The sequence below is a fragment of the Cotesia glomerata genome, linkage group LG4 (assembly GCF_020080835.1).
Source record: "Cotesia glomerata isolate CgM1 linkage group LG4, MPM_Cglom_v2.3, whole genome shotgun sequence".
Lineage (NCBI taxonomy): Eukaryota > Metazoa > Arthropoda > Insecta > Hymenoptera > Braconidae > Cotesia > Cotesia glomerata.
In genome coordinates, this window is record NC_058161.1 from 22,100,773 (window position 1) to 22,126,178 (window position 25,406).

General features: G+C 38.2%; 1 protein-coding gene across 3 annotated transcripts in view; it reads right to left on the minus strand.

Annotated features, from left to right (window-relative positions):
• Positions 1 to 25,406, minus strand: part of LOC123263017 (protein trachealess) — a 372,435-nt gene that overhangs the window by 100,436 nt on the left and 246,593 nt on the right. For 2 of the 3 annotated variants that reach the window (XM_044725531.1, XM_044725532.1), the window contains 3 exons: positions 20,429 to 20,703; positions 19,543 to 19,750; positions 9,271 to 9,392 (listed from right to left, as the gene is read on the minus strand). In XM_044725531.1, the coding sequence (XP_044581466.1) occupies positions 9,271 to 9,392; positions 19,543 to 19,750; positions 20,429 to 20,703 (605 nt within the window). The remainder of the gene's footprint in view (positions 1 to 9,270; positions 9,393 to 19,542; positions 19,751 to 20,428; positions 20,704 to 25,406) is intronic. The other variant, XM_044725533.1, reaches the window with a different exon arrangement.

Genomic DNA, 25,406 nt, shown 5'->3' on the forward strand with positions numbered 1-25,406 from the left:
AAAAATTGGCGGTACCTAAATACCTCGTGGGATTATCTCTGCTGACTGACTCAACTTAGCCTTGACGTTCTTACACTATGACTCGACTAGTGTCGAGTACACTTAATACTACATAAATTAATTATTTAATGAACCCAATCCAACTGTTTAATTAACTGTTTAGTTAACTGTTTAATTAACAAATTCGAATCCCACGAGCTACTTCAATTGAGACAAAGCCACTCACCCTGGTCACAGCGTCGACCTGAAGTTATTCCTGGGTTGTTCTGCCACCAAGTCGCTCTCGGCTTCCACGTCGGACTCTTGGATAATGGATTCCTCGGCGAGGATACTTGCTGATTCTTTGGAACCCGGACACGTCGACTTACAATCACACCAGAACACGCGTCGTACTGTATGACGCTTTCGTCGAGGAACTAATTAGCAACAGCTAATTATCGTCGCACTGCCTTCATTTTTCGGCAACCCAAAATTAGCACACTACGTCGTGGCTAATTAAATATACGTAGATTTCAAACGCCAGAATTACTCAAGGAGTTTTCCCCAAAAATAACAAAAAAAAACTAAGTATCGTAAAAACGCGTCTGCACACGGCAAGTCGGAAACGTGGAAGAAGGAAAAACATCAGCACATGTCGCATTCCTTTCTCTCTCCCCTCTCTGCTGGGTCCGTCGTTAGCTGTGAACTCCAGAGATGGCGCCGTAAGTCCAATTTTCCGATATCGACATTTTGAATGATGTATTGTCTGGAGCATTGGAGCACTCCAGTGGAGTATTGACGGTGAACTGTTGGCACGGCTGATTGATGGAGTCAACATTGAAGATATGGAATCACAAACGACTGTGGATGATATGAATACCTGGTTTCATCAGCAACTTCGTCGGATTACTGACATTGCTGCTCCTGAAAGAACGATACATCCTCGTCGTCCCCCGGCGCCATGGTTTACAAGTTACATTAGGGATCTTCAAGCTCGTCGTAACAACCTGTACAGGATCTTCAGGGGAACTGGCTATGCCTATAAGGAGTATGCCAGTGTGCGGCGTTTGGTGAAGCAGCGGATAAGTGAAGCTAAAAAGTGTTACTTTGATAATTATCAGTTATTTATGATTATAATCATTTAAGTTCGGCAAAAAATACGCAAGCGATGTGGAATGATCTGCGTAAACTTGGCTTGGTAAGGCGGAAGGGTACACAGTCTATTGTTGAGGTGGATTTGAATGAACTAAATGACTACTTTGTGTAGTCGTCTGGTTACTCTGATCTTACTGTTGATATATCTGACATTGTGTCCCGTTGCACTGGCGATGATAATCTATACTTTCATTTCTCAGCACTTGATGATGTTACTGTTAAGAAAGCAATAATGCGACTTACTTTCAACTCTGTAGGTCCGGATAATTTCCCAATTAAGGCGTATAAATGCTTAATATCGATTGTGCTGCCATTTGTTACATTGTTTTTTAATAATTTGTTAAATTCTGGCGTCTTTCCTAATGAGTGAAAGTTGTCGCGTATTGTCCCAATACCGAAGAGAGCAAATGCTGAGATATGTGCTGATTACTGACCTATATCGCTGACGAGTAATTTGTCGAAAGCACTTGAAAGATGCGTACATGATCAGATTATTAAGTATGTTACTGAGAACAATTTCATAGATGAGTACCAGATAGCTTTAAGGGAGGGCCTGAATACACAGACTTCTGTAATAAAGCTCTGTGATGATATTGGCTTAGCAATAAATGCATCTAAAGTCACTGTAGCTGTTTTCTTTGACCTAAGTAAGGCTTTTGATTCTGTAAATCACAAAAGAATATTACACAAGTTTTTATTGATGAATTTTTCTACTGATGCCATTACGTGGATTAGGTCTTATTTGACTCAAAGAAAGCAGCAGGTTTTTGCTAATGAGTGCGCATCCTCTTGAAGGAATGTATTAAATGGTGTGCCACAAGGCAGTGTGCTTGGCCCTTTATTGTTATCGCTTTATATTTCAGATTTCTCTCAACAACTGAGCTGTCGATATTTGCGTTATGCTGATTATTTAGTAATATACTTGCCCTGCTATCCAGAACAGATAAATGAATGTGTTGCTGCTCTGAATGCGGAAATAGTTAAAATTTAAGAATGGTGCAATGTCAATTACCTTAAGTTTAATGCATCGAAGACAAAAGCTGTGATTTTTGGTAGTAGAGTTAAAGTTAACTGTAATAATTGTAAATATGCTGATTGTATTCGCGTAAATGATTGCATTATTCACTACGATACGACAATTAAGTATCTTGGCGTGTTAATTGATAGCACTCTCACCTGGGAAAATCAGGTTATGAGTGTTTGTAATAGGGCAATGCGGGTTCTAGCGCCGTTGAAGATTAATAATGAAATCTTCAACGAAAAACTGCGTATAAAGCTTGTCACCACGTTAATATTCCCAGTGTTTGATTATTGTTGTGCGACTTACTGCAATATTACTAATGACTCGCAAATGCGATTACAGCGCAAAATGAATTGCTGTGTTCGCTATATCTATAAAATTGCGAGAGCTGAACACATTACTCCGTACTTTAAGAGGCTGGGTTGGTTAAAGCTGAGTGACAGAAGAAACTACTTTACAGCGTGCCTCTTTTACAAAGAAATATATTTAAATTATCGTCAGCTATTTGAATGTCACTTAGAATTTTTGCCGGTTGCGTTGCGTAGAGGCGATGTAAGGGAGGATTATCTGCAGCTACCTAGATCTAATTGTTGTATGTATGATAACTCGTTTTTTGTTTGTGGTATACGTATCTGGAATGCGCTGCCAGCTGAAATTACAAAAGCCAGAAGTTTGGAAATATTCCGTAGACTGTGCTATGATTATTATTTCCAAAATTATTTATCTGCTATATTGAACGTTTATTACTGATATTGAAGGTTGTTGAGCTTTGTATAACACAAGTATTGTTTATAAGCATGATTAACATGTTATTACTGTTAATTACTATATTTATTTTGATTTTATTTTTATGTATCTAAAACTCTGCACATCATACACTAATCATAAATATATATTTGATGATGGTTCTGAGGGAGCCTAGGCTCCAGAATCCAATAAAATTATTATCTATGTATATATGTATGTATGTATGTATGTATATATGTATGTATGTTTTTTTTTTTTTTTTTTGTAAAAAGGTACGAAAAAAGATCTTCAAAAGACACCGGTATCGTTAACTCTGCCGCCCATCTTCCGGCAGATATCGATAGTCAGTAGTGTGGAGATTTTTACCCACTAAAAAAAAAATTCCTCTTCCCCTCTCCCCTAGATGGTACGGGGAGGACTGGATTGGAACCGCCTTAGCATTACTTCAATCCAGTCGTGCTACGTCTCACGACGCCTACTCCTGGCTACTGGTCCCTTTCTGCGATTTTGTCTTTCAGGAGGTGCTGTGCATAAACTGCAACAGCTGACCAGTTTTCCTCTTGTTTGATCATATAGGTCACCAGGCTTAAGGGGGAGAGCCTGGTGCCTATGATCTCTTCGGTGCTTCTTCTGTAGTCCTTCTATCGAGCACACTCGAAGAATGTGTGTTCGGCGTCGTCGATTTTATCCGGGCAGTATTTGCACGTTGGTGTGCTGTGCAAACCCATCTTGAAAAGATAGGCATTGAACTGCCCATGTCCCGTCAATAGCTGGGTCAGGAAGAAGTCCGTATCCCCGTGCTTCCGAGAGAGCCAGACGTTGATGTTTGGGATCAGGCGCGCCGTCCATCTGCCCGTCTCTCCCGATGTCCATCGGTCCTGCCACTCTTGCTGCGTTTCCGCCTTTATCCTCGTTCTTGCGTCCTTCATGTTATCATCACTGTCTTTAGCGTCATAGAGTTTTGCTCTTTCGAACGCTAATAGGTCGATGGGCGCGGCTCCTGCAATGACCAATACAGCCGCTTTGGAAACTGTGCGGTAGGCGCAGGCAACACTGAGAGCGCCTCGCCGCTGTACTGCTGCGATCATTCGCCGGTAGGTCTTCTGCTTTAATATGTCTGCCCATATCTCCGCTCCATAAAGCAGTACTGAGTGGACTGCTTCTAGAAGAACTCTTCTCCTTTTTGTACTTGGTCCCATGGTGTTGGTCATAATTCGTGCTAGGCTAGACACAGTCTTGCTGGCTTTCTTGCATGCACTGTCGAGGTGTTCACGGAAAGATAGTTTCTCGTCTATCATTACCCCTAGATACCGCAGGGCCCTTGTTGACGTCAGCGTTGTTCCTCCCATGTCCATAGCGAATGGTTTTGGAAACCATTTTTGACGGGTCAAAACGACCATCTCGGTTTTCTGTTTGGCGAGTTTCAGGTGATGCTTATCGAGCCAAGTCTCGACGGTGTCGATGGTTTCCCGAACTAGCAGTTCGGCCTCTTCCACGCTGTCCGCCACTATAGTGGCTGCAACGTCGTCTGCAAAGCCTGTTAGCTCTACTTGCTCTGGCAACGTGATTTCAAGAAGCTCGTCGTAGTCTGCGTTCCATAGATCAGGCCCCATTATTGAGCCTTGCGGCACGCCAGCCGTTATGGCGTATTCTTGTGGGCCTTCAGTAGTTTCCACTATTAGCTTTCTATCGTCAAGGTAGTTGTCGACTAGTGCCAGATTTTCTGGCTCCGCGTCAAACTTGTGCTCCAGAGCGTCTAAAATGTCTCCCCAATTTGCGCTGTTAAATGCGTTTTTGACATCTAGCGTGAGGAGAAGACATACTTTACGAGCTTTGAGGCTACCAGACCATGCTTGTGTTGCTGTCTTTATGACTTTCTTGATCGCTCCGACTGTCGAATGACCTTTCCGGAAGCCATGCTGGTTGGTGGCAAAACCTCCAGCACGGTCGATGTCGTCGCGAAGTCTCCCTTGTATGAGCTTCTCGAGCAGTTTTCCAGCAATGTCTAGCATACAGAGTGGTCTAAACGACGAAGGTGTTATGGGGGTTCCCTTTACCTTTGTCTAAGAGAACCAATCTCTGCCGTTTCCAGACCGCGGAAAAGGTGCCAGTTGCCAAGCATGCGTTGTAGGTGTTCAGGAGTAAGTCTGGGTATTCCAGGGCTATAATCTTGATCACCGATGCCGGGATGCCATCAGGTCCAGGTGCCTTTCCTGTTTTGAGTGACTTGGCCGCGTCTTGTAGTTCCTTAGTTGTGAAGGGCGTTACTTCGTTGTTTTTAGTGTAGTGTTTCTTCTCCCGCGGCGGGTGTTTGGGGAAAAGCTCCGCTACGATGCTATCCATTAAGGCTGGAGACTTCGGCGCCTCTGGTGAAGCCTTTCCAAGTCGTTTGGCGACAATTTGGTAGGCTTTACCCCAGATGTCATTGTCGAGATCGTTGCAGATCTCTTTCCACAACTTTGCTTTACTTGCTTTGATGGCTCGATTTAGCATCTTTTGGCCTGCTTGTACTCTTTTGAATACAAGTCCTGGCTTGGGGAGCGTTTGGCGGCTCTCGTTGCGCGGCGACGTAGTTGATGGCACATTTTGCGAAGTTCCGCTATGTCTGTTGACCACCAGTACGCCGGCCTGCGAAAACTCCGGTTTTTCAACCGCGGCATAGAGGCGTCACATGCGGCGGAAATCTCCTTCATCGTATTTAGTACTGTCCTTTCTGTCTCGCTGCAAGTATCCGGAGTCGGGTTGTTCTGAAGGGTAGACCAGCTCCGTGCAAGTGAAGCTCGCAGTGCCTCTGGATCAAGCTTCCTGACATTCCACTTTCGCTTAGAAAGGTCGTGTTGTGGTACCAGAGCAGATGCCAATCCAACGTTAAATGTCACGAACTGGTGATCACTGCCACTGTATTTTCGGATACTGTCCAGTTTTCAATCATGTTGGCAATTTTTGGAGTCGCCAACGAAATGTCGAGGATGGACTCTTGGTACCCCGGTCTTCTGAAAGTCGTGGTGCTCCCAGTATTTAGCACTATGAGGTCGAGTCTAGCCACGACGTCAGCGACCTCGTTGCCTCTGGTGTCAGAGAAATCAGCGCCCCATTCAGCCGATTTAGCATTGAAGTCACCAGCTACGATAACTTCGCCGTCGAACTTGGTGATCACATCCTCTATATTTGCCAGTTTCTGTCGGAACACACTAATCCCTTCGTTAGGTGAGAGATAGACGCTGATGAAGTAGGTTATGGGGGTTTGAATCCAGACAAAACCTGCTCCACTTCCGCTGTTGATGGTGGTAACGTTCTTTGTATTTGCAATCCAGATTGCCGCCGTGCCAGTTTTTTCTGCGAACCATGCTCTATCTTGGAGGTTTAGATATTGCTCACAGATGAAGCAAACGTCGATCCTCTCTTCAAAGACTCGCTGGCGAAGTAAATTTTGCGCCAACGCACATCTATTCAGGTTTCCTTGAAGTATGCGTGTCATTTCTGCCCTTTTGTAGCTTCGGCAAGTGCGGTGCGGAATACCTTACAAGCCCCGGAGCCTGGAATATGACATAAGCTATCTGGAGCTTCTTGTTCCTCTGTACAGAGGAAGCACTTTGGCGGTTCAACGCAGTCTGCAGCTTTGTGGTTTCCTCCTCCGCATTTAAAGCAGCACTTGCTTCTGTCAGGCCCCTTGCAGGAGTTCGTCGCGTGCCCGTATCCGAGACATCTGATGCAGCGTGTTACTTTTACAACTGGTCTAATGCGGCAGTTGACCCATCCGATCATTATACGAGCCTTGTCAAGGATTTTGAACGCGCTAGCCTCGTCTATCTCGCAGAAGGCTGCCCGGTTGCCCCGTCGAGTAGGCTTTGTCAAATTTACCCGTTTGATCTCCAGGCTGTCGGTGAAGTCATGTTTGAGTGCTTCGCGGACGTCGTTCTCAGTAGTGATGGCATCCAAGTCCAGGATCTCGATCGTTGCTTTTGGTGTAAGCGTTCTGACTGTACCGATGTTAGCAGTTGCTGTTTTTATCACAGCCGTGAAAGCGGTAGTGTCTTCAGTCTTGCGACCTATTTCTAGAAGAACGCCCCCTTGCTTCGTTTGTTTGATAGACTTTATGTCTACTCCAGTCTCTGTCGGATTAACCTTGGCTTTGATTTCCTTAAGGAGATCGGCGTATGTTCGCCCTTCAGCTGGTTGGACAAGCACAGCTTTAGTTTTTATCTTCTTCCTCCTCGGTTTCTTGGAGCCAACATTGCTTGGCTGGTTTTGGGCTGTAGCAGATTGAGCCACTGGCTCCTGTTCTTCCTTTTTCTTGTTTTTCCGAGTCACTTTGGTCCAGGTATCACCCCGGGCTGTCTTCTTATGTGCTGGCTTATCGATTTCCGAGGAAGGGCTGGGCGTAGATAGCGGCCTCTTCTTGTTTTTCTCTTCTCTATGCTGTGTTTTCTCAGGAGTGACCGAAAACGTCTGGGATTTTTTGTTCAGATCCGGAGATGTTTGCGTGGTTCTCGCCGTCTTCGTTGCTGGTTTGTTGGCCAACTTATATGCCGTGGCAATGGAAGCTACTATTTTTCTGAGTTCATGGTGGAGATTTCGTTTATCCTTTATGAACTCAGCTAATTCTTCGATCTTGCTACCAAGCCGTTCCATTGGCGATTGTTGACCGGTGACAGTCGGTAGAGAGTTTATCCTCCCTCGGCATGTGTGAGTGTTGACGGGAGCAACAGGTCTTCCACCTATTGGAGGAAAGTTTGTTTGCTGTGCGTCTACTTCCATCAGAGCTGTTTCTTTACTCCCTGTAGCATTGCTAGCATTGCTAGACAGCAGAGCCATGGGGTCTACTCCACTGTTCAAACATGGGGTCTACTACACTGTATATATGTATGTATGTATGTATGTATGTATGTATGTATGTATGTATGTATGTATGTATGTATGTATGTATGTATGTATGTATGTATGTATGTATGTATGTATGTATGTATGTATGTATGTATGTATGTATGTATGTATGTATGTATGTATGTATGTATGTATGTATGTATGTATGTATGTATGTATGTATGTATGTATGTATGTATGTATGTATGTATGTATGTATGTATGTATGTATGTATGTATGTATGTATTTTTAACAGTTTGCAAATAATTGACAACAGTCAATTTATCGTCGAATTTCAATTCGCAAACACAACAACTAACAATACTCCAAATTTTGCACTACATCGTGACAAATTTATGTAGTGACGTTTAAACTCCAGAGATGGCGCTGTATGTCCAATTTTCCGATATCGACGTGTCAATTGATGTATTGGCTGGAGCATTGGCACGCTCGACAGCCCGCTTTCCAACTTCGTGTTTGCGCCGCTTGCTCACTCAATGTTCCAAGTAGTCCATCGTCTTGTTCTGTCTGAACAGCCTCTCTCCGTCGATGATGATCTTGAAGATTATCCACGTCGATGATTCTCGTTGTCTTCCCTTTCACGGGTTCGTGGCCATCGTCTTTTGTACCAGTTACAATACTTAAACTAACTTAAATCTAACTTATAACTCATTTATTTTACTAAAATTCAATTGTTTATTATCGCAATAAATTTTGTTTCGCGCGCAATCGAGTTTCGTTCGGATTTTCTCACGTGAGGGCGACTCGGTCGCGGCGAATCCAACCAGTGGACTATAAAAAAAACTCAAATTTCAAATTAAATTGAATTTAAAAAAATATTATTAACAGGTGGCGCTTAAATCAACCTGTTACAATAGATACTATTATTATATATAAATATTGACAGTTAATAATTTATAAATTAGATAAAAAATTTTGTTCACTACGAATCGATCATGTATACGATTTGCATTACTTGTAGTTATAATAAACTTTATTCTCCAAGTAAGTCTCTTAGGTAAACGGGTAGTGAATTAGTCTTTCAAGCGGTAGGTCCACGGTTCGATTCCCACTCGCGCCGATTTTTTTTCCTATGGAAATAATTATATATAATTATAGCTAATTATACCTAATTATATAGGGCCATTTTTCATTTATAATTATGTAATATAATGATATATAATTTTTCTTACCCAGGCGGGTATATAGTCTGATATACTTATATCAGGGCATATATAGTCTGATATGGCCGATTTCCATATCAGGCCTGATATGGACGGTTTATATCAGGCCTGATATAGTCTGATCAGAAAATTTTTTCACGGGAAATTACTACGAAAAGCCTGTAAAGCGTTCTAGACTCTAAAGATAAGGAAGTTGAGGATACGGACTGGCATATTACCATTATAAATATGTCGAATAATACATTTTTATGTATTCTTATATTTATTATAAACTTCCAAATGTTCCTCTCAGAAATTACTTGAAGAAAAGATATACTTACTCGATATCCTGAAGACTTGAAATGACATCCTCTTTTTGTCAACGTTGACTTCATTCTTATACAAAAAGCCCTATCGTAGCCTTTATACAATCCTGACGATGTTAAAGCCATTACTGATGAAACTGAAATCAAAATAAAATCGTGTCTACTCTTTTGAATATTATAAATAAATTTGTGTCAAATACAAGGATTGAAAGTTTATTTGACGATGATAGTAGATGTTAGATTCATTCTTTTAAAAATTCCTGACTTACAAGGAAAGGTTCCCAGGTGTCCGCCTCCGATTTCAATGCCGCTGAAATATATTATTCTACGTCGAAATTTAAGAGACACGGATTTTTTCTATCGGCGAAAAAACATTTTTAGGGGTTGAAATCAACCCTCAAAGTTGACCCCCTTAAGTGGTTAATTGCATGTTTCAAATACTTGCAGTCAATATTTTTGCAAATGCCCAAGGAGGTCATAATCTATATGAAAAATGATGAGAAACGTGTATAAATGGATTTTATAAAATTAATATCAAAGAGTTTTTATAAGCAATAAAAATGACAAAAGTGTAATTAAAAAAAAAAACTACTTATTATTTTTCAACGGGACTAACAACAATCGAAAGAGCTCTAAAAAATAGGAAATAAGTGTTTTTTTATTAATTATGGAAAATTAAAATTCAAGATTTAAATCATCTTTCATTGATAATTACTTTATCACACTTATCAGCAGTAATAATTTTTTATCTGCTTTCCGTTATAGATTTTTTTTCATGAAAACAATACACACAACTAAATTAAACGTTCTTTTGTCTCGATATAACATAATATTTATCTCGAAGAGTCTAAACAGTCATCAGATTATTTACTAATATAAGGTAATAAGAAAACTTATTCATCTTTTCATTCATTAATAACGTTTATGAAATGTGTGACCATTTCATTTGTTATATGTACAACATTTATGATATTGATCGAAAAAATTAGGAAAACGGTTGACCCTAAAGACCATCCCTGCAACTTCCCGCTAATTCCGTTAATACCTGGGCGCTTGAAATTGCATCTGCGAAGTCTTTGAGCTCTTCGAGCTCAAAATAAAATCTATGTGTTGTTTTGAGCTCTCCAAGCTCGAAAAGATATCTTTTCTATACTTTTAAGCTCTTTGAGCTCAAAATTCTGGTAGAAGTTTCATAGAACACAATTTTTTAAATTTTTAACGAAGTTTTTCCATATTCTGAATCCGAAAACATCAAGCGGCTGAATATTTCCAATTGTTCCTTTAGTATGATCATTATTTCCAAATTTTTATCACAGGGTTTAACAACAGTTACAGCTTCTGGATAGTGTCCAGTCCACGAATCCAATAATAATAAATTCTTTGAACCAACAATCGGAGAAAAAACATTTTTCAGCCAAGTTTTAAAGTGGTCTAAAAATAAATATGAAAATAAAAGCAGTGGTTTGAAAATTTATTTTAAAAGAATTATATTTACAAAAAGGAAATTTATTCTATCGGTATTTAAGCAATTACTTAACTAATGTGAGTTTTCCAGATTTTGATAAGACTACATAAACATTATTTATTTTGAACAGTGTTGTTTCAACCACTGGACCAAGTTTTCCACTTGGTTCTTTTAAAACCAGAAATAATGGAGAAAGAAGCTTTTCATCTGCAGAGATAGTTGGTTGTATCGTGTAAATATGAGTTGTAGAAGAAACTGACTGTACCAAGCATTGAACCTGTTTGTCACCTTCAACCGCTACACTTTTTCCTGAGTGCATTTATAATTGAAACCCGCTTTGGTTAGAATTAAAAGTATTTGACAGACTATAAATTGCAGTTTTCTTTTTTACACTTCTAACAAATTCTTTCGATTTTTCCATTAAGAGTTTTTCATCTTTAATAGTTTTCGATGTTACAAATTTATTTATTTTTCTTGAAACAATTTGATGAGCTTTTCTAAAATCTAACAACCACTCTTGAAACCGAAAATCATCAAATTCTAATAATTTTTGAGCTTGTAAAGCCCATTTTTGTAAGTCTAAATCGTGCATTATCATACCAGCATCTAGAGCAGCTTTGAATTTTTCTAATGTATAATCACAAATTCTAGTTATTCTTTCTCTATATTTTTCTCCCTGGTTTATTTGATGTGCCTATCGCCGCAACTGTCGGGTTGATTCAACTTTTTTAAACTCTTGTTTAACAGAATTTATACTCCGATTCTTTTTTTTCCACTTCGCCAATATTCAACAGCTCGTAACTTGTAGTCATAACTTATAGTTTATTCCATCGATGAAAATGCATCCAAGTCATTTACAATCGTGTTTAATAGATTTTTTTCTCATATTTATAACTGTAATTTTCCCGATTTTTTTTGGTTTTTTGAAATTTTTTCAACTTCCCGCTAAGAAAATCGAAGATTTACAAAAATCGGGAAGTTATTGTTTTCAGCCCGTTTTACGAAAATCGAGTTTTCATCAAATCTCGACGTTTCGAGATCCTAGAAAGCTTCCCTGACTATTCCCGCGATGGTGTCTGTCTGTCTGTATGTATGTATGTATGTGTGTATGTGTGTGTGTGTGTGTGTGTGTGTGTGTGTGTGTGTTTTTTTTTTTTTTTTTTTTTTGGGGGGGGGAATCCTTTTTACGGATTCTAGGCATAGCTGTTGGCCTGGATATGTGGCGACTCGACGCAGCGTGATACTAAAGCTCGACGCTGATGCCCCTACCCACTAAACCCTAAACCCCTTTCTCTTCTATCCTCTGATCCCCCATGGTACCGCCGTAAGGCATTTCTTCGCGGGGGGAGGAATAAGCTGCCGCTCTTCCTTCTGGTGGCTAAGATGTTATTTCTTCCTTCTAGATTCGGTCTTTCGCTCTTTTCCTTTCAATGGATCGCAACTCGGTAAGCACTTTTGTAGCAAAAATGCTTGTGGCGTTCCAGGCAGCTTCTGACGACAACATTGCCTCTACTATTGACTCTTGTTGGGTTCTCTTCTTCAGAATCTTCTCTAACTCATTGCGCTGTTGGTTGAAACGTGGACATACAAAGAAGACATGCTCCGCATCTTCATTGACCCCTGGACAGGACGGGCACTCTGGGGTATCATCATGCTTGAAGCAGTGAAGATACGTCCGGTAACATCCGTGTCCTGATAACATCTGCGTTAAATAATAGTTGATCTCACCGTGACTCCAGTTGAACCACACATCAACCCGAGGTATGAGACGGTACGTCCACCGACCCTTATCTGAAGCATTCCACTCTTGTTGCCATCTTGCGATGCTGTGTTGCCGTTCTTCGCTTCTAAGTTCTTCAGGGCTCAGTGTGGTTGACCTTTTTCGTTGATATAGGTTCCGTCTTTCCTCAGCTAGGACTCTGAGAGGCAGAGTACCGGAAATAACACACACTGCTTCCTCTGATATTGAGCGAAAAGTGCTAGCTACTCGTAGGGCACTCAGTCGATATACTGGTCCAACCTTTCTCAATGATTCTTGCGTTTTTAATGCGTCGGCCCAAATGGATATTCCGTAAGTGAGCACCGATGTGAATACTGATGACAGTAATAGCCTCCTGCTCTGCTTTGGGCCTCCGACGTTCGGCATCAGTCGTGCGAGACTGGCCCGCACTACTGACGCTTTGGCACTGACATGCTCCACTTGCTGTTTGAAGTTGAGTCGGGCATCAAGCATCACTCCCAAATATCGGATATAAGGTTGTGATGTGATTTCTTGTTCGCCGATTTTTAGCTTAATGGTCTCTACCACTTTTCTGCTGGTAATAAGCACTGCCTCAGTCTTGTGTTGCGCCAGTTGCAGGTTCACTACGTCCATCCACCGGTTAACGCGCTCAAAAGTGAGATCGAACATATGGTTTATCTCGTCAAGGTGTTTGGCAACAATCACTACGGCTACGTCATCTGCATATGCTACGAGTTTGACGTTTCTTGGCAGAGTTAGTCTTAATAGACCGTCATACATAATATTCCACAAGAGCGGGCCTAGGACTGAACCTTGTGGTACACCTCCAGTAATATCATACTCCCTCGGACCGTTCTTTGTGTCATACTTCAAGACCCTATTTTCAAAGTAGCTTGTTACGATCTTAAGAAGGTATTCTGGTACATTCTTCTCTTGGAGGGCCTGCATGATGCATTCCCAATTGGCGGAGTTGAATGCGTTTCTGATGTCTAGGGTCGCCACCAGGCAATACTCTTTCGTTCCACCCTTCCATCTGGTTCCTGCGATTGCTTCCTTGGCCGTATCAACAACCAGTTTGATTGCGTCCAGGGTTGATCGTCCTTTCCGGAATCCATACTGATTGTCTGCCAGGAGTGGGTCGACTACTGCTTCAATTCTCTGGTGAATTATGCGTTCAAATATCTTACCCGCTGTATCTAGCATGCAAAGTCGGCGGTAAGATGACGGTTCATCCGGTGGTTTCTTCCCTTTAGGTAACAGTACCAATCGTTGCTGTTTCCACTTATGCGGGAAAGTCCCCTCCTTAAGGCATGAATTATAAACGTCTAGGAATAATGTTGGAGCTGCCTTTATGATGGTATTCAAGGCTATATTAGGGATTCCGTCCAATCCCGGCGCTTTATTATTCCCTACACGGTTACAGGCCTCCAGCAGTTCTTCTTCAGTGACAGGTGGAGTGTAATCCAGTTCGCCTGGCGCCAACTGGTAATCGAAGTTGCGTTGCTGTGGGAATATTGCAGTGACGATTTTCTGGAGAAGTTGAGGACACGTAGGTGATGGCATTTGTTGTTTTTTTAGGTGGGTCATAACCACCTTATAAGGCCTACCCCACACGTCTTTATCTACCTCGTTAATGAGCTCTTTCCAGCATTGTCTCTTACTATCCTTGATGTCTTTGTTCAATGATCGACGGGCTTTTTTGTATTCTGCGACCAGCTCCGCAGAGTTAGGTCGTCGATAGCCACGCTGGGATATTTTTCTTTTCTTTAGACACTCTTTCCGAAGATGTGTGTGTGTGTGTGTGTGTGTGTGTGTGTGTTTGTGCGTGTGTGTGTGTGTGTGTGGATGTGTGTGTGTGTTTGTGCGTGTGTGTGTGTGACCGATTTGATCGCGGTTGGTGCCATTCGAAAGGGCTTGACTAAACTTAGATTTTGAATATACTTTGGAATGATTCGGATCGGTAGATTTTGAGAAATCCCCAAAAAACTACAAAAAAATGTTTTTTCAAATGTGGTTTTTTTGGAATAACTTTTATACGGCTTTACCGATCATTCTTAAAAACTTATTAGCTCTTAACTTTAAAAAACTACGTCGATCGCTGCCAGTCCAGTCAAAATCGGTTGATTCGTTCGTGACTTATCGTTGACGAAAGAAAACCGAAAAAAGTTATTTTTTCGGAATTACTCAAAAATTTTTCGTTCTATCAATTTAAACTTGAAGATTCTTCATGAAAATTAAAAAACTGAATCGAATGCCATCGAATAGTCTTTAATCATACTTCTATCAACTTTTTGAGCTCGAAGAGCTCAAAAGCCCACAAAAGCTATTTTTTGAGCTTGGAGAGCTCAAAATAACACACAAATTTTATTTATTTAAGTACAATTTCAAGCATTTCGGTATAGAATTGGCGGGAAGTTGCAGGGATGGCTTTTAAGGTCAACCGTTTTCCTAATTTTTTTTAAACTGTTGTCATTTTTATTACATATAAACACTATTCGATATTAATTGTCTAAAATCCATTTATACACTTTTTTATCATTTTTCATGTAGATTATGACTCACTCGGTCGTCTGCAAAAATATTGACTGCAAGTATTTGAAACCTGCAACTAACCCCTTAAAGGGGTCAACTTTGGGAGTTGATTTCACCCCTTAATAATGTTTTTCCGCTGGTAAAAAAAATATGTGTCTCTTAGATTTTGATGGGAAGTAAATAAATGTTCAACACAATATGCAATTAAACTGAATCTAATCTTTATTGACTTCTGATTAATAACAATAACTTCTTATAATCGGTAATAGCAGTTTATATGTATTGTAATATAAAAGTATAGAAAAGTAACCAAGTTGCAACTACGTAGTAGCACGTAAAACCGCCAAGTGTACAACACGTGAGCGAGCCACAGCGAGCGAGCGGGAGAGTGAGTTGTATGCGCCGTCAAGTGGCGCGTAGACCGACACCAACTCATTTAAAATAATAATAATAATCTTAATGTTGCTTTGAGTGGCAAATATATAAAACATAAATATTAAAGTAAATAATAATTAAATAATGGACTAGAAAATCGTGTACTCTCGACACTCCCTCCATTTTCCATGTCCAGCTCCCATTGCGCTACTTCTTTTTGTCAGTAGGTTTTTCTGTAACATAGTGCAAGAATAACTAAAATTTATTCTAAATAACTTTTAATAGACTTCTAATCATTTTTAATCTAATAGTTTATATCTTAAATATCTAAACGGTTCTGCAGGTAATGGCTTAGTTAGTATATCAGCTAGATTTTCTTTGGTAGAGATCCAACAAACTCTTATTCTATTTTCATTAACACATTGTTTAATGAAATAACCATGGGTTTTTGCCATGTGCTTTCTATTACCTGTTTTCTCTCGTTCTAGTAGTTCTAATCTAATTTTATTTACACTATTATCAAACATCTTAAGTTTATGACTTCCATCTTTCTTAGTGCAGTCGTCTGCTGACTTGTTATCACACCATATAGTTGTAGGAAATAGTGTTTTTCCAATAACAAATCTAATTGTTTTATCTAGAGATATTATCTCTTGACAAGCATCACTCATTGCCAAATATTATGCTTGACAAGTTGACAATGTAACGTAATTTTGTTAGTGACTTCTCCAGGCGATTACGTTACCAAACAGTATAATACTATATCCTTCTGATGACGTGGAGTCATCATTATCTCTAAAACTATTATTTGAGAAAGCTTCTAATTCATATGAGTTACCTGTATATTTCAGGTTTAAATTTACTGTACCTTTCAAATATCTCAAAATTTTTCTAACATCTTTCCAGTCATCTTCGGTAGCATTTAGTTGTTTTCTAGCTAAGTAATGTACAGCAAAAGAAATATCTGGTTTAGTTCCATTTGCTAAGTACATAAGACTTCCAATTTCCTCTCTGTATGGAGCTTTTCTAATGATCGATGATTGTTCATGTTCAGATGATTCTAACTCTTCCAATTTTCTTCTTTTACTTCTATTTTCGGCTTGTCTGATAAACATTGGGGTGTTCTGAGGATTGCAATCTGTCATTTTAAATCTATCTAAAATGCTTTCAATATAACTACTTTGATTTAATACAATGTATTTTTCTTGTCTATTTCTTTCTATTTCAATTCCAAGAAATTTCCTAGGTTTACCAAGATTTTTCATCTCAAAATTCTTGCATAAATAGTTTCCAATTTCATCTAATTTCTTTTGGTCATTGCTAGTTGCTAGAATATCATCTACATAAATTATTAATACAGCTACGATTCCATTTTTTCTCAAAGTATACAAACATGGCTCATGTAAATCATTTTTGAGACCAATTTCTTTTACCACCTGGTTAAATCTAATACTCCACTTCTTAGGGCTTACTTTTAATCCATACAAAGATTTCTTTAATTTAAGTACCTTTGTTTGCTTTGTCTTTTCATCTTCGTCTAGACCTTCTGGAATCTTCATGTAAATTTCTTCATCTAAATTTCCATAAAGGAATGCCGTTTTCACATCATATTGACAGATATCTATATCATATTTATTTACTATTGAAAGTTATGCTCGTATGATTGATAGTCTAGATACTGGTGAATATGTATCTTTTGAATCATACTCATTCTTATCTTTAAAACCTCGACATATTAGTCGTGCTTTATAAAGTACATCTTTATTTACTTCTACTTTCTTTTTAAATACCCATCATGAATCAATAATATTTAATTTTTTTCCAGTTTTACTTTCTTCTTTCAAATCTACGAGTTCCCAGACGTCATTTTTAGTTATTGAATCCAGTTCATCCTTGATGTCCCTCATCCATTGACATCTTTCGCTCGATTTGCTTGCCTCATCGTAATTGATTGGTTCTTTGTTTAACGAAGTAATTAAACAACTTATCAGTTCTTGTTCATCCTTCTTAGATTGATCTTCTGACACATTGACACTTTTTGCAAAGCTTATATCTTCAATCAATTTTCTATCTTTGTCCTTTTCAGATTCCAACTTTCTTTTCGTCTCACCTCTAGTACACGGTCTGCTTTCTTCTGATAAAATTTTCTTTTCATTTGAGTTTTTAGCTTCTAGTGGATTTTTTCGTGGTCTGCCTCTTTTTTTTTGTTCCGGTTTCTCTTTTTCTTCGTTAATTTTGTCTTCTAAATTATTTGTTACATTTTTATCTGACTTCCAACTGATTTCATCTTCAGTTTCTTCTGTCTGTTTATTCTTGTATACATCTTTATACACTAGTTTTTAGTTGAATCTAACATGTCGTGACTCTAGAAATTTTCCAGTACTGGGATGCCATAACAAGTATCCTGTGGGTTTATATCCCACCATGACTGCTTTAATTGCCCTCTCACTGAATTTATGCTCTGGTTTTGGAATTCTAATATATCCAATACATCCAAATCTTTTAATTTTGTTGAAATGACAATTTTCACTCTTATTAAATTTCATCAATGGTACATTGTAATCTATAGATTTATGTGGTGTTCGATTATATGAGTGAACAGCTGCAGCTACTGCTGACTCCCACATACTCTTGGGTAAACCAGAATTCAGCATATAGGTTCTGACTTTTCTTTGTAACGTAGCGTTGAATCTTTCAGAGACTTCATTCTGTTCAGGGGTATAAGACGGTGTTAATTCTAATTCTATCTTTTCTTTTCTTAAAACATCTGAAAATTTTCCACCAGTAAACTCTGTTCCTTGATCCGATCTGACGTAGCATACTTATTCATCTTTACCAAGTAGATTTCTTGTAGATATGAGAAACTTTTCTAATGTTTCTCCTAATTCATCTTTAGTCTTTACTGCATATGCTCTAGCTAATCTGGAACAATCATATATGTACACATTAATAAATCTTTTGTGTCCTGGGTGTGAAGTTGGTTTTATTGGACCCATCGTGTCCGTATGTATTATTTATAATGGTCTTTATACTCGTTTTCTAACTTTTTTAAATGGTAATTTTCGCATCTTTGACATAATACATATTTCACAGTCTAAAATTGAATCATCAAATTTAACTTTCTCTAATTTGCTTTGTACCTTCTGTAATTTCTTGAGATAGTTCAATGAAGCATGACCAAGTTTTACATGCCATAACATAGCTTAATTTATTTTACCTGACTCTGTTGTTCCTTGCTCTAATGGATTTGAAGTAAATAGCTCTTCTAAATTCTTAATGCTTTCGATGTCATCTAACTTAATTGTGTTTCTAGTTATTAAGCTAGAGTCCTAATTAAACATGTCATCATTCGAATTTTCAGGATGTTGTTCTATTTCTGGAGATGTTATAACTTCTTCCTCCCTCCTAATTGAATAATCCTTGACCTCTTCATTTTCTGAATCTCCCTCCTTTCTTCGCAAATCTACTTCAGATTCATTGGTATCATCTTCTTGAATCATTACAGCCTTACACCGATAAGCGTTGTATTCCCAATCTAATTTATTTTCATCGTCGATGTAATTCTCGACTTTGAAGTTCAAGATCGAGTTGGGTTTTTCATATATTCCCTCTAGTATTATTTCTTCCAAATTTTCTCTATATACTCGCAAAATCTTATCATCTAAATAAATCTTAAATCCTTTATCTACTAATTTTCTTAATGATAATGAATTATCTGATACCTCTTCAGCACTAATAACATTTGATAATTTAACTATCTTGTTATCTCGATTCGTGTAGAGCAAAAGATCACCTTTTTCATCTATTAAAATGTCAGCTGATTTATTCTTATTGGCACTCTTCATTACTTTATTTTCACATTTTTCAAAGTTACTTAGTATCAATCGATTCTTTACTATGTGATCTGTTGCTCCTGAATCAGCAATAAATTTAATGTCATCTAATAAATCTTTATTTAATAGTCTCTTACCTTGTTTTCCATCAGTCACTTTTTTTGCACTACCACTGTCCTGTTTGGGTGCATTTTGAGCTGAGTGCTGATTATTCTTATTGTAATTCTTATAACGTCTATCATTCTTATATGGCTCAGAATTCACATTATTCCTAACTCTAATAATTCCCTGTCTATCTAATTGACCTCTAGATTTGATATTATTATTATTTATAACCTTACTTTTGAGTCTGCCGTCCTTACACTCCGAACCTTTGTGAGATCTCATCTCTTGGCAGTAGTAGCAGAACCACACATCTTTTGGCAGTGGACAATCTTCAATTCTGTGTCCAGGCTTAGCACATCGAAAACAATTCTTCTTACTATCAAATTTTGCCATCTGTGCTTTGACTTTGTCTTCTACGTCGCTGCTTTTCTTCTCTGCTTCTAACTGTAGAATAAAAGATTTCATTTCGTTTGTTGTCATCTCTTTTGAATGAGATCTCTTAATAAAGTCTGCGGACATTAATTGAGGATTTATTGGGGTTATAGCTTGATAAAAAGCAGATCTAATTTCTTGCTCCCTTAATTGCTCCCCATCTCCACAAAATTCATATTCTCTAATGATCAGGTCAAATCTTTCACAAAAATCATTAACCTTCTCATTCTTTTTCATCTTAATTGAATACAATCTTTTCCTAACAGAACTTGACGTAAGATTTATCTGTTCTTTTCTACATTCTTCAATTCTTTTTAAAATTTCTATGGGTTCAGAAATATCAAGAATTCTCTTGTGATAATCTTCATCTAAATGATTAATAATAATATCTCTAACGAGACACTTTCTTTTATGACTCATTGAACTTGATAAATTATTTTCATTGTTATTATTTTCATCTATTACATCTAATAAATCACAGCTAGTAAGTTCTGATTTTAAATAATCAAACCAGATATTATAGTTTGATTTTTGGGTTAATTTATAATCTCTTCTAACATTAATCTTACTTTGATTTTATAATAATGCATCTTTAATTACGTTCAAATCTCTAGCGATAATATTATTCCCATTTGTAGTTTCTAAATATGTTCTACCTGGGATATTAGAAATTGTATGTGAATTCTTTACCTTCGATGCTTCTAATTTAGCCTTCTCCCGATCTAACTCTACTCTGCGCCCATCTACCATCACCCTCAGAGCTACCACCAACTCGTTAGTAACTTCCTCAAGCTTTTTAGCAGTTCTTCCAATTGATGCTGATATCTCACGAGTCTGTTTGTTCGAATCAATTATCAACATCTTCATGTCTTCAAGATTCTTGTTGCCGAGCATTAACATCTTTTCATTTCCAATAATCTTAATCTTGGTATTTTCAGTCTTATCGTCAATACCATCATCTGTACCTGTAAACATATAATCTTAATTAGTATCTGGGATTTTCTTAACATCTATACATCTTTATATATATAAATAGGCCTCATCTAACTATTCTTAAACAATTTCATATTTCTTAGAGTGTATCTTCTACTTTAGTTTACAGCTTCTAAATTATTCTATCATTATTCTATATTACTTTTTCAGAATCATGTGCCCTCTCAAAACTCTCCTCACTGTCATAATCGACCAGCGGAGCCTTTGTTTCTGACTCTGACATCTATTTCGGATTTTATGAAACAGAATTTAAATTTAGTTAGTTATACATTTAATTAACAATTTATTATCTAATTAATAATTTATCATCTATCTCTTATTATTAATATTCTAAAATTCTATTCATCTAGTACTCGATACTTTTTATAATTGATTCTGTTTCGTGCTTCTAAATTAAAATAAACGCACAGCAATTCATTTTAATTTGAAACGCAAGATTGACTATTCCACAGCATCACCTTGAGTATGCACACCTATCCCAATGTACAGTTTTACGCACGGCAATAAAACAACGCTGGAGACGGTTGATCACGCACACACTCGGGATACATTATGTAAACAAACAACCTCACAAACTATAAGCTACTTGATGCCGAACGCAAGCGTCGCATAGCCAAAGTTACCGAAATAGTTTTAATATGTATTTTATATTGATCAATATTAATGACATGTCCAAATACATTTTTAAAATAATTAAAAATAATAAAATCAATTTAAAATGTAATTTAAAACATCTTTTCAAAAATTATAATCTAAAAATACTATTGTAATACACGTGATTTTCGTGTACTATTGTTATTATAACGCTGTCGGCCGACATCTTGAATTTTTAGCGTCTACGGCCTCACCAGCGATTTCATCATAAAACAAAAGAAAATCTACTTGAAGTTAATCTATTTGCCACCATCTAATATACTGAAAAATATTTTCAGAAATCTGTGAATTTATTTAATAAAATAAATAAATATTTGTCGAATTTTCCTATGTTGTCTAAACTAAACGTCTATTAAAACGTATTTATTACGTTTTATATTTTCTTGCATGCATGTCTCATTCATTTATAATTACGTCTTATATTCTTATATTCATTTTGCAAAATTTCTTTCCTAAAATAATATTCATAAATACTCTTACCTTGTGATGAATCACTTCAACAAAATTTATTTTTAATAAATAAACTACGTACGCAGTGGAAGCGTGCACTGAAGCCCAATAACCTGATGGGAGGTGAATAAATGTTCAACACAATATTCAATTAAACTGAATCTAATCTTTATAAACTTCTGATTAATATCAATAACTTCTTATAATCTGTAATAGTAGTTTATATGTATTGTAATATAAAAGTATAGAAAAGTAACCAAGTCGCAACTACGTAGTAGCACATAAAACCGCCAAGTGTACAACACGTGAGCGAGCCACAGCGAGCGAGTGGGAGAGTGAGTCGTATGCGCCGTCAAGCGGTGCGTAGACGGACGCCAAATCATCCAAAATAATAATAATAATTAGGGCCGAGAATTTAGTTTTTTTAAAAGAGAGAGACAGAAGATAGGCGTAGCCAAGCGTTCTGATTGGTCGTAATAAATAAATTGTTTTTTGTTTATCGCTATTAAGTGAAGACAGCAGCTTGAATAAAAAATAAAATTTAGATTGCTAATCCAACATGAAAATATAAAAAATATGTCAAAAAAAAAAACAGGTTAGTTTGCAGATGTGAAGGTGCTTGTAAACAAATACAAGTCTGTGCTGCTCAGATAAATAAAGAAGAGAATTTGAAACACCGTGTTGTAACTAAAATGTTTAATGAAATGAATAAAAGAGAACAGTGACAAGCTGGCGATTTCGTTGGAGATCGCGTTAAGGAATTGCTCCCGGTCTCACTGGTAATTTTGCTGGAGATCGCATTGACGGTCTTTTTAAAGGTCTCGCTGGAGGTCACGCTAGAAATCTTGCTGACGATCTTTTTGGAGATCTCGCTGGTGATTACGCTGACGGTTTTTCTGGGAGTCTTGCTGGAGATCACGCTGACGATCTCGCTGGAGATCATGCTGACGATCTTTCTGGAGGTCTCGCTGGTGATCACGCTGACTGTATTTCTGAAGGTCTCGCTGGAGATCACGCTGAATCAGCGTGATCTCCAGCGAGACTCCCAGAAAAACCGTCAGCGTAATCACCAGCGAGACCACAGAAAGATCGTCAGCGTGATCTTCAGCGAGATCTCCAAAAAGATCGTCAGCGTGATCTCCAGCGAGACCTCCAGAAAGATCGTCAGCGTGATGGCCAGCGAGACTTCCAGAAATACCATCAGCGTGATTACCAGCGAGACCTCCAGAAAGATCGTCAGCGTGATCACCAGCGATACCTCCAGAAAGATCGTCAGCGTGATCTCCAGCGAGATTGTCAGCGTGATCTCCAGCAAGACTCCCAGAAAAACCGTCAGCGTAATCACCAGCGAGACCTTCAAACAGATCGTCAGCGTGATCTCCAGCGAGACCTCCAGAAAGATCGTCAGCGAGACTTCCAAAAAGATTGTCAATGTGATGGCCAGCGAGACTTCCAGAAAGACCATCAGCGTGATTACCAGCGAGACCTCCAGAAAGATCGTCAGCGTGATCACCAGCGAGATCGTCAGCGTGATCTCCAGCGAAACTTTTAGAGAGACCGTCTGCGTGATCTCCAGTGAGACCTCCAGAATGATCGTCAGCATGATCTCCAGCGAGATCATCAGCGTGATCTCCAGCGAGACTCTCAGAAAAACCGTCAGCGTAATCACCAGCGAGACCTCCAGAAAGATCGTCAGCGTGATCTCCAGCGGGACTCTTAGAATGACTGTCAGCGTAATCTCCAGCGATACCATCACCGTGATCGCTAGCGAAATTACCAGCGAGACTGGCAGCAATACCATTAGCACAACTTCTAGCGAAACGACCTCCAGCGAGACCATCAGCGTGATCTCCAGCGAGACCTCCAGAAAGACCGTCAGCGTGATCTCGAGCGAAACCGTCACTGTGATCGCTAGCAAAATTACCAGCGAGACTGGCAGCCATACCATTAGCACAACTCCCAGCAAAACGACCTCCAGTGATACCGACAGCGAGACCTCTAGAAAAACTATCAGCGTGATCTCCAGCGAGACCGCCAGCAAGATTTCTAGCGTGACCTCCAGCGAGACCTTTAAAAAGACCGTCAATGCGATCTCCAGCAAAATTACCAGTGAGACCGGGAGCAATTCCTTTACGCGATCTCCAGCGAAATCGCCAGCTTGTCACTGTTCACTTTTATTCATTTCATTAAACCTTTTAGTTACAACACGGTGTTTCAAATTCTCTTCTTTATTTATCTAAGCAGCACAGACTTGTATTTGTTTACAAGCACCTTCACATCTGCAAACTAACCTGTTTTTTTTTTTGACATATTTTTTATATTTTCATGTTGGATTAGCAATCTAAATTTTATTTTTTATTCAAGCTGCTGTCTTCACTTAATAGCGATAAACAAAAAACAATTTATTTATTACGACCAATCAGAACGCTTGGCTACGCCTATCTTCTGTCTCTCTCTTTTAAAAAAACTAAATTCTCGGCCCTAATAATAATCTTAATACCACTTTGAGCGGCAAATATATAAAACATAAATATTAAAGTAAATAATAATTAAATAATGGACTTGAAAATCGTGTACTCTTGACAGATATCGACGTAGATAACATATTTCAGCGGCATTAAAATCGGAGGTGGACAGCTGGGAACCTTTCTTTCTTAGATAAAAAATCGGGGTAACCAAGTAAAAATTTGGTTTTTCGAAGAGTAAAGTATAATAACTATACAGAATAAAAATCATAAAGTAAAAGTGATAAATTTTCACACCGGTACTCGTCAGTCACTGTCAAACGACGGTCGTTCGATAGGCAAGCAACGATCATTTATCGACACTGTGAATTTTCTGTGCATTCACTGTCGTTTCACGATCATTTTATCGTGACCACGAATCTGCCAGGATTGAATCATCGATCATGGACCATGTGATGCTTCACGTAGCACATGTACGACAAGAATATAATAAAAATTGCTGGGCAGGTGGCTAGCGAGTGGATTTCATAAGCATAAGAGGGCGCGTCAGTAACAGCAACCGCTGGTCATAATTGATTGCGTAACGATCGATTGCTCCAGCATGAGTAATTAATAATTACGCAACAACCATCCATACGAAACTCTTTTACTTTGGAACGTTTCTTGTTATTAATGAAAATTTTATCAGTTGATCTATAAATCTAATACATTTACAATTATTATTCTTTTTACATACAATACAAATCAATCTACAACATAAATACAGGCTATTAAATATTACTCTCAATTTTGTCAACAAATTTATGTCTCCAGCCACCAAAATCGGATTGTAATTGAACACGATCAACCCGATTTAATGCGATTTTTGAAAACAGTGTTTTGTATTGAAACACATTGAATTCGATAGAAAAAACTCGAGGTTGAGCTCAAATAACCGAGCAACACTGAATCACTTACCATATGTCATCAAGGTAGCAACAAAATTATTAACACAACACTGTAGCTTTACTAAATAGTAATACTTATTTAACAATATTTAATATTTAATTTACGCGTTAAAATGGATAGAATGTCGATGTTCTCAATCTGATCCCGTTTGCTGGGTC